Here is a 13425-nt window from a genome sequence, read left to right as displayed (position 1 = left end):
GCACTTATACTCACAAAAACGTGTCCGATATACAATGTAAAGGTTATTCTTTCATTAAACAAAAATTGTTTGCCTGGGTTGTATGATTTCTTTTCTATAATTTAATGTTTTACAGTAAGAAACTCTCCCAACATTTCAATACATTTAGGCAAAATTGCAGTTAATAAACCCAAGAGAACAACAACAACAATAATAATAATAATAATAATAATAATAATAATAATAATAATAATAATAATAATAATAATAATAATAATAATAAAGAAACACTCGTTCATTTTTTTGTAAAACTGCTGTATTTGATTATGATGAAGTAAAGAATGACATTATGTAAATTGTTAGTATTATTAAGCTGTAGAGGAACTGGACCCTTACATCTTTCAACTTTCCAAGAAGGTGCACGTAACTGTCCGAAGGTTTTCAACCCCAGTACAAAAAAAACCAAAACAAAAAAAACCAAAAAACAAAAACATTATATCTGTCCCTTGCTCAAGATGGACTTAGGAATATATGTACATTTTGTTCAATGGAATTGTTCCACATTAGATATACTATTTACAGGAGCATCTACATTTCAATGGTTTTATCTGCTGTTGTAAAAGATGCTAAAACATAGCAGCAACATGGAGTTCCAGCACTTCATCAGTCAGAAACATACCTACAAGGCATTTCATTTTGATTTCTTCTCAGTTTAAACTACCAAGACAACACTTCTTGAAGACTTCTCTGACAGCTGCGACGTTCTTAAAACTTTACAGAACATTCAAAGACGGAGGAAGTAAAAAGCACAATACAAAGAACAGTTCTAGAACAAAAGGGGTTACTTCTACAAAACAACTAAAGCAGTTTTAATTTTGTAATAAAAATCAAAAACTGTTGATAGGGAAAAAAAGGACAGAGGTGTTTTTCCCCTTTGTCTGTAGGATCAGTCTTTTTCATGGAAGAAAGATAAAACAGTGCTCAGCTGGTGGGCTGTCCAGCACAAACACATGTACAGTATTTATTAAAGAATGCATCACTGTGGCATTGCAGGAACACCAGAGGTTATGTTACATACTACATATATAAAATAATTTAATGCCAAGTTCTTTTTTTAAGAACTCACACAAGTCCATTCTGGCCGAAACACAGAAAAAACTAAAGTAACTGTTTATGCTTCCAAGCAAGTTTATTATCACTAATAAATAAGCTCCTCAAAACTATAGAAGTTGTACATTGTACAAAAAAGCACGTCTTCTTAACTTTGTAGTTGGTAAAGTTTCAAAGGCAGGACAGAGCTGCTCTGTTCGTATGAATGTTAATCACGCCTCTCCTAGTTTGTCACAATTTCTTTATTGTCTTCTATGAAGCGAGTGAATCGGTAATGGGTCCCGTTTTCCGCGTTTGCCATTCTCTCCAGACCAGCTAGAGGTGCGTTGGGTTCCGTGTTTGGAAGCTTCTCTAAGCTCCCTGTCAAGCCGCTGATGGGAGAGCTGCCACCATTCCCCATGCTCCCAGGTATGGAAGGGATGCCACCGTTCTGAATCACAGAGATCTCGTTGGTCTTCATGGCCAAGCCGTTTGAAAAGGCTGCGGCGTACTGATTCCAGAAGCTGGTGGGGTCTCCGTTTCCCGTCCTGGAAGCCAAATCCTTTTTGAATATTTCTGGGAATTTGACATGGCTGCCTCCTAGGAATGCCATGGGCCCATCCACTGAGAGCCTGCGACCCCGCCTGGCAGGGGCGCTGTTCCACATGTGAGTCCCCATGTGAACCTGCAACAAGAACAAGAGGAACAACAAGAGACACGTCAATCACTTTTAAACATGCGACCAAACCAGAGCAGCACTGAACTGTGTTCATTGAAACCTCACTTTCCCATGAAGCAACAAAATAAAAAGAGAACAATTAAACTGGAAATGTGGCCGCTGGAAGGCAGCCACACTATCTTCTGTTTTCAAACATTACATACAGATGTACTTTCTAATGGGTGTGCGTTATCTAGTCTCCAAAGGGTAGCCATTGTGGCTTGACTAAAATTGCAATGTCCACTTTCATTGCAGTGCCCTGTATTGTATACGACACGTTTACCCTACAGATGCCCTTTGTATCCTGTTATCTCTCACGACTGGATGTTGTGAGAGCCTGGAGGACAGACACAATGTCCTGAAAGTAATTATTCTTCTCGCATTACTGTGAAACTAAGAAACAGTCTGTAGCCAGAAAAACAAAACAAAAACATATTTCTGTCTTTAAATTAAATTATATTTGTGTGGCTTCTAAACTACTGAAAATAATCGTTTTTATCCCACAAAAGGTTAGTTAGTGATAACAAACTTTCAAGTTTTTATTTTCCCCCAATATGCTGCTGCCAGTGACAAATCCAGGCTGATGGAAACTAGTGATGTGTCATTATAAAACTGCACTCTAGATAAAACATACGTTTTTATATGCAATTGACATCCATTTTTAAAAAAAAACATCTTCAAATATAATATTTAACAACTGAAGAACTGAACAAAACAAAACAAAAAAAAACAACCCTGAGACAAATAAATACCTTGAGGTTGCCTTTGGTTGTGAAAGCTCTTCCACAGATGGTACACGCAAAGGGTTTCTCACCGGTATGCGTTCTCTCGTGGATCTGCAAAGCGCTGGAGGATGAGAAGGTCTTTCCACAGGTGTTGCAGTAATGCTGCTTGGGCGTCCTTCGAGGAGGGGCAGGAGGTAAGACCGGGGATGTGACAGAGACCGGCAGAGGACCCGATGAAGAGTGCTGGGGGGAGCAATGCTGGAAACCATTGATAACCTCACTCTTGATGATTAAAGAACAGGCAGGCAGGCCACAAGGGCTCTGAGAGGGACCGATATTGGGGTTGGAGGGCTCAAACAACTGAGAGGGAAGGTCTCGCATCTGATGTGTCAGCAAGTGCTGCTTCAAATTGCCCCTGGTGGAAAACCCCCGGTTACAGGCTGTGCAAATAAACGGTCGTTCTTTGGTATGGCTCCGGTAATGAATGTCCAAGGCACTCTGACAAGCAAACGTTTTGCCACAGATATCGCACGCCGTGTTCTTGAACGTGCCACGGTCCCGGAAAGGGAAGAGCAGGCCCAGAGGGTCTTTCAGCGGGTTGCAGGAAGTCAGGTCCAAGACCCCGCTGTTGGTGGGGGACAGGGTGACAGCGCTTGCATGATCTGTTGATAAAGCTCTCAGCTGCTTTTCTTCAAAGCCGGGGGATTTGTGGTGGGTCGTGAAACTGTTGGTGGGGGACAGTGCCTGCACGGACGAGGTAGATTCTGAGATGGCAGGGCTCCCAACACTTTGGCTCTCAATGTCCCCTCCGAGGGATGACGAGTCGTTGGTCATGTGGTCACCCTCAACCGATCCATTTTCAGCTAGCTTTAACTTGCCGGTCTGAAGGTGCTCCACAAGCCCGGCATTTCTCATTTTCATCTGCTTTTCCAAAGAAGGTATCCCAGACATTTCCGGGGGCACAGGGGAACAACACAGGCTGTCTGGACAGGCGTCGGCAGACTTTGGAGTATCTGGGATGCTGCTGTCGGGACAGGCTTCCATATTTTCATCCGAGAAGTTCTCCAAGTCATCGAAATTCCTGTCGTCAAAGGACCCTGTGTCAGACTCCATGGACTCGGGATAGTTGTCTGGGAGGGGAGTGTTGGGAATCTGACCCCCCATGTGCATCCTGATATGCTGCTGTAGGACAACTGCATTGGTGAACTTCTTCTGGCAGATGGGGCAAGAGTGTTGGACCCTTAATGGAGGCATGGCACGATGAACGCTGTAATGGGTTTTGAGGTTTCCTTTTGTAGTGAACGCCCGGCCACACACTTTACACTTAAAAGGTCTCTCTCCAGTATGTGTGCGGTAGTGCATTTTAAGGGCACTATGACAGCTGAGCACTCTATGGCAGACGACACACTCATTTGGATCGCTCACCTTTTTGTCAATGTTCTCCACAAGCTGCTGGAGCTTGGATGTTTCGGATGCTTGCGTGGCATCTAAGAGACCTCCAAATGGAAACTTTGCTTTGAACTGCTTGGACATGAGTGGCATCAGCGGGTTACTGGTAAAAGTTGGGCTGCAGTTTGAGCCTTGGTCGGCAGCACTCTCCTGGGCAGAGCTGTAGCTCATGTAGGTAGGGGAGTTAGAAGGTTGATTGATCTCCTCTTCTATTTTCCCATTTGAGGTAGGCAGGGCACCACCTTCACCTTCCAACATGCTATCATTGCTTTTTGTTGACGGTGGTTCTACTGCACCTGAGTCACTTTTAACAGGACTGGGAGGGCTGGTCACAGGAAGCACATGATTCTCCTCCTTTTTGATAAAGGCTGGCAAGCTGGGCATTGTTGGGGGGAGCAAGAGACCAACAGACGTGGTCAAGGTGGGCATAACTGGCTTACTGTCCAGCCAGCTGGTGACTGGCTTCTCCGGGGGCATGGACATTCCGTAGGGGATGCCTGTGCTGGTAGGAATATTGTCCAAATGTTCCGGCACGGGATAGGGGTTCATTTGAATGTGGGGGTACTTCTCTAAATGTCGCTGGAAGTGAACCTTCAGGTTTCCTCTGGTGGAGAAGCGATTCCCACAGATGTTGCATTTGTACGGTCTCTCTCCAGTATGAGACCGCAGGTGTATCTGCAAGGCACTATCGCTCCCAAACACCTTTGCACAAAACCTACACTTGTGTTTGAAGAAGGCCTCTTCCGAGCTGCTTTTGGGCTCGAAGGAGGTCACGTTGGGTAGCTTGCCTTTCCTTTGCTGGGCCAGGGCAGACAAGGAGTTCAGATCATCATGCACCGCTGTGCCCAAGCTGGGCAGGGGGTTGGAGAACAAAGGGTTACTGGAAACGGGCTGAGGTAGAAGTGGATTGGATGCAGGGCTTAACAAGCTGCCTATTCCGAAGGCTGGTGAGGAGGTTTTCGATATCGACGGGTTGCTGAGCTGTGGGTGCAGATTGCCAGCGTGTGCAGATAGTTTGTCGGAGGGAGGGGCGTTAGCTGCTGTTGCCAAGACATTAACGCTGGGAGATGATCCAATGCCTGGGGGCACCATGCTGTTGACAGGGTTACTCTGAGGTAGCTGTGCTGCAGTCAGTTTCTTCAAACTGCTAATGCTGGCAGACTGACTAGCGATGCTCTGTGCTAATCCGGCAGCTGCAGCCAGCTGCTGGGAGAGATGTGAACTGAGTGCTGTCAATGGGTTAGCAGGCGTCCCTAATGTACCTTGAGAAGAGCTGGAGGGTACTGGCATTTCCGCGTTCTGGGATGCCAACAATAATATCTGGTGACGGATTTGCTCAATGAGCTGCAACTGGTGGATCTGCTGCTGCTGCAGAGCTAGGAGCTGCTCCATCAGGGCAGGGACAGCAAGCCTGTTGCTGCCTTTAGGGTGGGTTTCTTGGGAAAACTGGGCCACTGCCACCTTGGTGCTTTGCAGGTTTTCGATTATTACATTGCTGTTAAACATTGAGAAATTGCCCAGCTCAGTCAGTTTACCTAGTTGAGGTAGAGATGTTGAGATGGCTGAGGATCCCATCTTAGGGCTAGCACTGCTTGTAATACTATTGTTGATGATGCAGGAATTGCTGCTGCTGCTGTTAATTCCGGAAATGTCCACGTCCATGGATTCTTCTTTGTCCAATGTGTTCTGCTCCGAAAGGTCACTGCAGTCTACTTGATCAGTGTTATTAACTGTGTCATTCATCTGCTCATCAGGATTATGTGGAGGGGAGCTTGGAGAGAAGGTTTCGGAAGGAGAAGCTGGATTTTCATTTCCTATCAGAACTAATTGATTCTTAGTGCAATCCTTCTTGTGTTGTAGGAGATCTGACAGTTCAAAGAACTCTGCACAGCATCTGCTGCAGACGTGGGCATCACTGCTCTCAGTGGGTGGACTCTCCTGGCCTTGTTGGGTGTCTCCTGAAAAATACAAAAAAAGGACAAAAGATTAGTGATACGTAGAAGAATAAGCTTTTACTATCTATTACATTTTGTTTGTCTGTCGTGTACACAAAACACAAACACAATAAAAAAAAAACCTGTAGATTGAGGGAGGGATAAAAAAATCTATAAGTATTTTTTTCGTTAGTATTGCTCAAAACTCACCTTTAAAGCCAAACATGTGAGTTTCATCAATTCGCCCATGTCTTAGATAATCATTTTCTTCACATAATCCATCAAAATATAAAATACTATGAACTGAAGACACTGTGGCCTAATGCAATTCCATAGAAAAGTATTGATTTCCTATATTTCATACCCTTCAGTGTCTAGTTGTCCACTGGGTGCAAATCAGCCATTTGAAGGACTTATTAGACTTTCAAGTCGCTGTCAACTTCACTCATTTTCAACCAACTTGGAGACATCTTCGACAGTTTATCCCTGCCACTAAACTAATTTGCAGCTCTTCAAGTTCCAATCAACGGCTGACAAGCAAAACAGAACCTCTACCATCAAAATATGGAGCCTGAGCCACTCTGTTTATAGAGGGTGAATTTTGATTCAACATTCATCACACACAACACGGCCACACACAAACACACACACACACACACAAACAGCACTGCCACACACACACACACTGTGTGTGTCACAGATATATTGACTTTATTTATTTATTTTACCCTGACACAGCATAGCTGTTTTAATAGAAACACACTAAAAAGCCTGGATAATGCAAACCACACACTAAAGAAAAGCAACAAAAGAAGGCTTATTTATCGTCTCATGTCTATTACAGCAGTGATCATGTGCACTGTGCAACATTCAAAAAAACAAAACCTAAAGCTCTTTTAAAAAATAACGGTTCAAAGTACAAATAAATAAAACTTAATATCTAATGTAAAAACCATAAACAGGTTATCTGCAAATGGGGCTTTTTACAAGAGATCCGATTTGAATTGCTGATCAGTGCTTTTGTTGTATGCTGTTAACTGCTCAGGAAGGACTGCAGTTCTCCCCCTGCTAGCACTTTGTTAACCTGGACACTTTCGCTGTTTAACATATTAGTTGATTTACAAATTGTTACTGAATGCGTTTGCTGTGAATCCCTTCACTGCCCCTATATCCACACTGGCCTTTACCGTTTGTATCGTTGCGAGGATTCATTTCCAAATCAAACATAAAAAATCTCTGAAAGGCAGGATGGCACCCTATTGTTTACACAGCATGGGGAAACTAGCTCCTGTATTACAATGCTGTGTGGTCATTTTAGCAAGCCCTGAAAGCAGATCGTGTTTAATTCAGGGATTATCTCCCTCAGTGTTTCTCTGTACTGATAAATCAGATAGCACAAAGCTGCCATGGCATTAAAATCCAGCCTCGCATGGAAAGAGGAGTTGCTTCTCTAATAACCATCCTGTTTACAGGGCTTTAGGAATTGTGGCTGTTTTAAAAATCTACTTGGAATGCATTTGCTTGCAAAACATTACCCACTACTGCGTTGTATGCATAGCTAGAATAAAATACAATGTTTTCAACAGGTCTAGCAACTTTTTTTTTTAAAGCATACATTTAGAAAAAAAAACAAACATTTTAATCTAAAATCAGTAAAAATGAATAAATAAAGTAAAATGAAAATGTAACCTATTTAAAACACTAAATTATCTATATCTAAATACTTTTGAAACTTTTTTTTGCTCCTGTTCCTGTAATCTGAAGGGACAAAAGCTGTTCTGCTTGTTCCCACATTTTGTACAAAATGGTTCAAACTATTAAGTCAGCATGTTCCATTGATCTCTCTCTCTCTCTCTGGAGCAGACAATACTTTTCAACCAGACCACATTAATTAAAACATAAAGCCACTTAAAAAAAAAAAAAAAAAATACGTCTGCTTGGTCAGATGTGCTCATGCAAATAACAACGAATTGAAAAGTGAGAAATCAGAACGCTGCTACGTTACTTTTACAAGGATAGTTAGAAATCGTTCTGCTTTTCCATTTCTGTGGTACTGCGAAGCAGAAGAAAGCTCCTTTATTCAGGAATGCAACGGTTACAATGTTGAGATATTTCTCTACATCTTTTATTAATTTGTTTCTTGACGAGCTTTCACTTCTCCTAAGTATACTGACTGCTTAGGATGATGCAACGCTATTAGTGAAGTAGCCAAGAAAAGAAATCACACACCACACTGCTGTAGCACCGGGAAACTATTTACACTACTGACAAGAACATTAGCTATTCACAGGAAAACAACAACTACAGCAGCATACTCTTTATAAGGGCTACTGGATATCATTCATCCAACAGAGGCTTTTAAAAAAAGGGTTTGTATCCATCTGAAGCCACATCAGCCACTGTAACCAAACTACAATGGATACATTTCTTGGGTTCTTTGAATTTGATCAATGCTACACTGTTTTAATACAACAATCCTTCAACATCCTAGACATACTGAAAGTCAGCCTTGCACAAATGCACAAACCATTACAACTTTACAGGCTTGCACTGTTAGTTTAAATATGAATGTGCTGCAGTTACTACTTACAAATAAAACAAATTCAGATTTCTTCTAATATTTTACACAGTCTAGTTTTTACACTTGCAGTTAATATGTACAAACCCTACATAAACTTTACACTTGATTAAAAACTTACCTTTTTGAAATATAGAGAATAAAATGTTTACCTATAATATTTTTTTAACCTTTATTTTATTTAATTTTTATTTTATTATAACAATACAGGTAACTTTTAATTTTAGAACAAGGTTAATGAAATGCAACTAAATTAATTTGACATATTTAATTGAAATATTTATTTAATTAAAAATGATTAATGTATTATTGCTTTAAAAATTTAATAATTACATTCAAATAATTTAAATATTGGTTGATAAATTTCAGAAACACAAAACTTGAAAACATTCATACTCTAAAAATAATTCTACCCAAAGTTTTTACAGCGCAAACTTTTTTTTGTATTCATCGGCCATTTGCGACTCTCCTATTTTACATGCAGAGTGGCTTTAATGAATGTACAAAAACTATACTGTAGCTGTAAATCCTGTTTTCCTTTACAAGGAAAGACAGCTTTTAAGTCCTTTAAGGGGTGAAAACGTTTTAAAAATCATGCCCTTGCTAATAAAAGAAAACAAAAAACAACAAATTTAAGCACAAAACAACCAAGCAACAATCCAGCTACCTACTCCAAACACAGCAAACTTTTTCAATTCGGGCCTCTCCCAGTGAACACAAGATGGGGTTCCACTGTAGGAATAGTGTCCATGAAAAACACACATGCACACACACCAAAAAATACAGCACAGTACCAGTGTTCCACTGACGCTTAAAAAAAAAAAAAAAAAAAAAAAAAAAAACCCAAAGGCTACATCTAAACTTTGACAACATAAACATTGGTAAAGGCACACGGGTCCCTGTTGTTTGTCCGGTGAAACTGTGCTGTGGGAATCACCTGTCAATCTCCCTTCAGGGGTCTGCCGTTTGAGGGTGAAAGGGGCAGGGGTTAGTGACGGAACAGCCCCGCTGATCAGGCCAGGCTCAGATACACTGCCGGCATCCTGCGAGGCTGTCTGTGAAACTGGGGTCTGGGGTCAATAGCAAGGTACTGAAGTACAAACTGCACTCTGAACCCTGGACACCTTTAGATGCAGAGAGGCTGGCAAAGGTTAAAACAGCAAAGTGTCAACACATCCTTGTGATTAGATCCCTTGGAGGTGTGGTGGGGCCTGCTGACTGGGGTCCTAAACTACACCTCCACCCCACCCCATTCGCCTGTCTTGCATATCCCCTTCAGTCACCGTGTGTAATTGTACCATGTTAACTTTCCTGTCTATGCATCTATTTGATAATGCTGTACTTTGTTTGTTTTTTTTTCAAAGTTATGGCAGGTCTCCACAGAGTTTAAAATTTCAAAACATTTAAATAATAATAATAATAAAAAAATGCCCGAAAGGGATATAATATTATTTGTTTTAAATAATAGAAACAATAATAATCATATATATATATATATATATATATATATATATATATATATATATATATATATATATATGTTTATCTTATGGCAATCTGTTTTTAAGGAATCCATCTTTTCATATATATTTTCTTAAAACATTAAACATGTAAACGTTCCTCTGCAGCGGTGGTGATTTGAGCAGGAACCCGCAGAACTCCATATCATGCGCTGTGACTCAGTTTAATGTGCAGAAACAACTTGTGCATTTTGGTTGAATGTACAGGGGGAAGGAAAATACATTTAAGAAAGCTTGGGACTGGAGCAGAACACTTGCATTTAAAGGGTGCACATCACTGAACGAGATCTGCCATTTCATTTCCATTTCCAGGATACCACAGATAATGTACAAATCTCCCCAACTGACTACAAAGTGTCATCCAGTGTGATTTTAAATGTCATGTTTAAACTCAGAGGTGTGCTTTAAAACAGTGCATGTGACGCGGGGTCATTGAGAGTGAGATATCACAGCAAATCACAAAGGTCCATCTATCAACACAACATATATCACACATTTATTTTTTTTATTTTTTCAATTACTTTACACAAGTGTGTTGAGGCATGCCTTTTCCACTAACCATATGCTGTGTTTGGGTTTATATATTGTATTACTGAACATATTTGTATATGTTGTTTCCAGTATAAATTCATGTTGCAGTTTATTAATAATAATAATAATAATAATAATAATAATAATAATAATAATAATAATAATAATAATAATACAATGTTTTGCTGCTTTGAAAATATACAATGATATCTACAGAAGAACCACAACATGAAAGTAATTCACGCAGGCATGTGGACAGTGTGTTCTATTTTCATGCCAGCTGTTGTAGGGTTCATAACTGCTCATTGCAAGCTACCAGTGGGGAAAGAGATAAAGTATTCGAACTTACACTAAGGAGCAACAGAATTACATTTACAGCTATTATTTCAATCGCCAAAGCTATCAAAAGCGATAAACTACAAACAAATCAATACCTCGAGATCTACAGCAAATGTTGCAACGCTTTCCTTATATAGATTCGGTTACAAAAACCTCAGAAATCTAGCTGCTGTTTTTTTTTTTTTTTTACAAAAGTGTATTTTTTTAAAAACGGATTCGACAGCTTAATTTTGTACAAAACAAGCCAAGTCCAAAATGAAAACTTTACGCCTGTAGTCCTTGACAAAATTGTACATGTATGCCATCGTGTGCCGCTGTGCCGTGCTTGCCGTTTGTTTGTTGTTTATTTTCTCTAGTTTTTTATTTTTATTTTTTTACTCAATCTTGCATTGGACTCCGAGGCAGGCCGTTTGAAATCAAATTATTAAACATATACATTCCTCGCGCTCTCCGGTTATTAAATGCATTTGGAACCAATATGGAAAATCCAATCAAAAGGCTAAATTATGTAGAAAATTACTTGATCTTGTTTAGATACGAAAAGCTTAGAGTTTACCACATCAAAGGGTCTTATCAAGAAATTCGTGAGGAGATGCAATACAATCCAGCTGAGAAACACACAGATATATAACTTCCATGTATATATTGTTCTGTAGATTCGAGAAGATTTCACTAATGTGCTTTGCTGAAGATCACTCTTTTAAACTTCAGTGGAATGTCTTTGTACCTCTTTATCAATCAAGGGTGACCAAAAAAAATAAGCCCTTTCATGATCACATGCTATCAGAAAGGTCCGAACAGACGTTTAAAATAATTGCGTAATTACCATTGCTTCCCTTATCAACTTATTACAAAGTATTTGCTATTCTGGACTGTGTTCTGTAATTAGAGCATTCATTTTAAATACTACCCCACTGTATAACTGGGTACCCGTTTCAAACTGTCAAAGTGTGAGACATAAAGTAAATCTAAAGAAACTGTTACTTGAAATTAAAAAGTGGAATTATTTATTTAAGTAGGTAAGCCATTGAGCTATAATATGTTAAAACTGATAACCAATAGTACATTAATAATAATAATAATAATAATAATAATAATAATAATAATAATAATAATAATAATAATAATAACCTTGCCTGACCTTGCGCAAAAATTGATTTAAATAGTTTGAACAAATACATAAAACCGGTTAAATAATGATTTGCAGCACAGCATATTTTCTTAGACACGCAGAACAGGTTATTAACTATCCACAGGTTATTAACTATCCACAGGTTATTAACTATCCAAGGTTATTAACTATCCAGCGTTATGTACTGGTAATGTTTTACTGTGTTTGGAAAGGAATAAACCATACCTCATAGTCGCAAGTTGCAAAACGTTTTTTTCGGAAAAGCTGTTTAATATATAGGGCTTCGTGCCGTGACTGAGACGAGAGATCGTGTGTACTTCAGGACTAGGTCTGAATCACATCCAAAAGCGCGTCAGCTTTGCTCAGGTTCCCTTAACATTCTGAAATGCGTTGGGTTTGCTACATAGCACAGCACTGTTTCACACAGCAAGAGAGAGAGAGAGAGAGAGAGAGAGAGAGAGAGAGGAGAGAGGAGAGAGAGAGAGGAGAGAGGAGAGAGAGAGAGGAGAGAGAGAGGGGGAAGAGTGGTGAAGCCTTTGAAAGTACCCTTAAAGTTATCTGCAGAAGTCAAAGGTGCTTCCTCTCCTCGGGGCTGATGAGTAAAAGCCCTGCCTCAATTACAAAAAGATAAAAGCAATAAAAAACACCTCGGCCTGATTTTCACTATAGCCATGTATGCTGTTCTGTATTTCAAATCTAAATCGCATCGCAATTCACCCACATTCAATCATTATATATATATATATATATATATATATATATATATATATATATATATATATATATATATATATATATATATATATATAACATTTTTTCAAGAAAGTTTAGTTATTAAAAATGTTTAATAATTAGTTATTTAAAAAAGCTTTCCCTTTTACAGTACATAAATACATAAATAATTAAAAAAAAACAAAAAAAAAACAGGTTACTACCAAAAATCATACATATTGTAAACGTGTATCGTATTTTATAACTTTGTAATTATTATCCCATCTGCGTCCTTACGTTATGCCTGTTTTGGAAACTTAAAAAAAACTACAGACTTGAGTCACAGAGTAACTGGTGTCCAACTTTGTCAAACAATGTGTTAAAAGTATCGCTTCGGGACACACACACACACACACACACACACACACACAGCGAGTGAGCATTGTTAAGCCTGGTTATAATGGCTTTTTCTATCACTACTCAATAATAATGGTCGGATTGTTACAAAGTACGGCTAGCAGAGCTGCGACTGCTTAACTCAGCGAAGCACCGTTCGCTTGTGCTTCATGTTCCCTTGAAAAGCAGAGGTTACTTTTACAGACAATAGGACAGAGCCCTGCGTTCCTCGTCTTTACAAAATATAAACATACACGCCAACAGCTTTCGTTTCTCATCAACAAAACAATATAGGCTATACTGTACCTATCAGACTTTTGCTAC

At 39.4% G+C, this 13425-nt stretch overlaps 1 protein-coding gene across 3 annotated transcripts in view; it reads right to left on the bottom strand.

Annotated features, from left to right (window-relative positions):
* Positions 1-1147: 1147 nt before the first annotated feature.
* LOC117424709 (sal-like protein 1) overlaps positions 1148-13425 on the bottom strand; it is a 13834-nt gene continuing 1556 nt past the window's right edge. The window contains exons 1-3 of one of the 3 annotated variants that reach the window (XM_058993958.1): positions 12220-12393; positions 2539-5918; positions 1148-1753 (exon numbers count right to left, since the gene is read on the bottom strand). In XM_058993958.1, coding sequence (XP_058849941.1) covers positions 1313-1753; positions 2539-5703 — 3606 coding nt within the window. In that variant the 5' untranslated portion in view covers positions 5704-5918; positions 12220-12393 and the 3' untranslated portion in view covers positions 1148-1312. Of the gene's footprint in view, positions 1754-2538; positions 5919-6104; positions 7496-12219; positions 12394-13425 lie in introns of those variants that run through there. The other 2 variants (XM_058993957.1, XM_058993956.1) reach the window with 2 other exon arrangements.

This window comes from Acipenser ruthenus, chromosome 20 (assembly GCF_902713425.1).
Source record: "Acipenser ruthenus chromosome 20, fAciRut3.2 maternal haplotype, whole genome shotgun sequence".
Taxonomy (NCBI): Eukaryota; Metazoa; Chordata; class Actinopteri; order Acipenseriformes; family Acipenseridae; genus Acipenser; species Acipenser ruthenus.
This window is presented reverse-complemented; position numbering and strand designations above follow the sequence as displayed.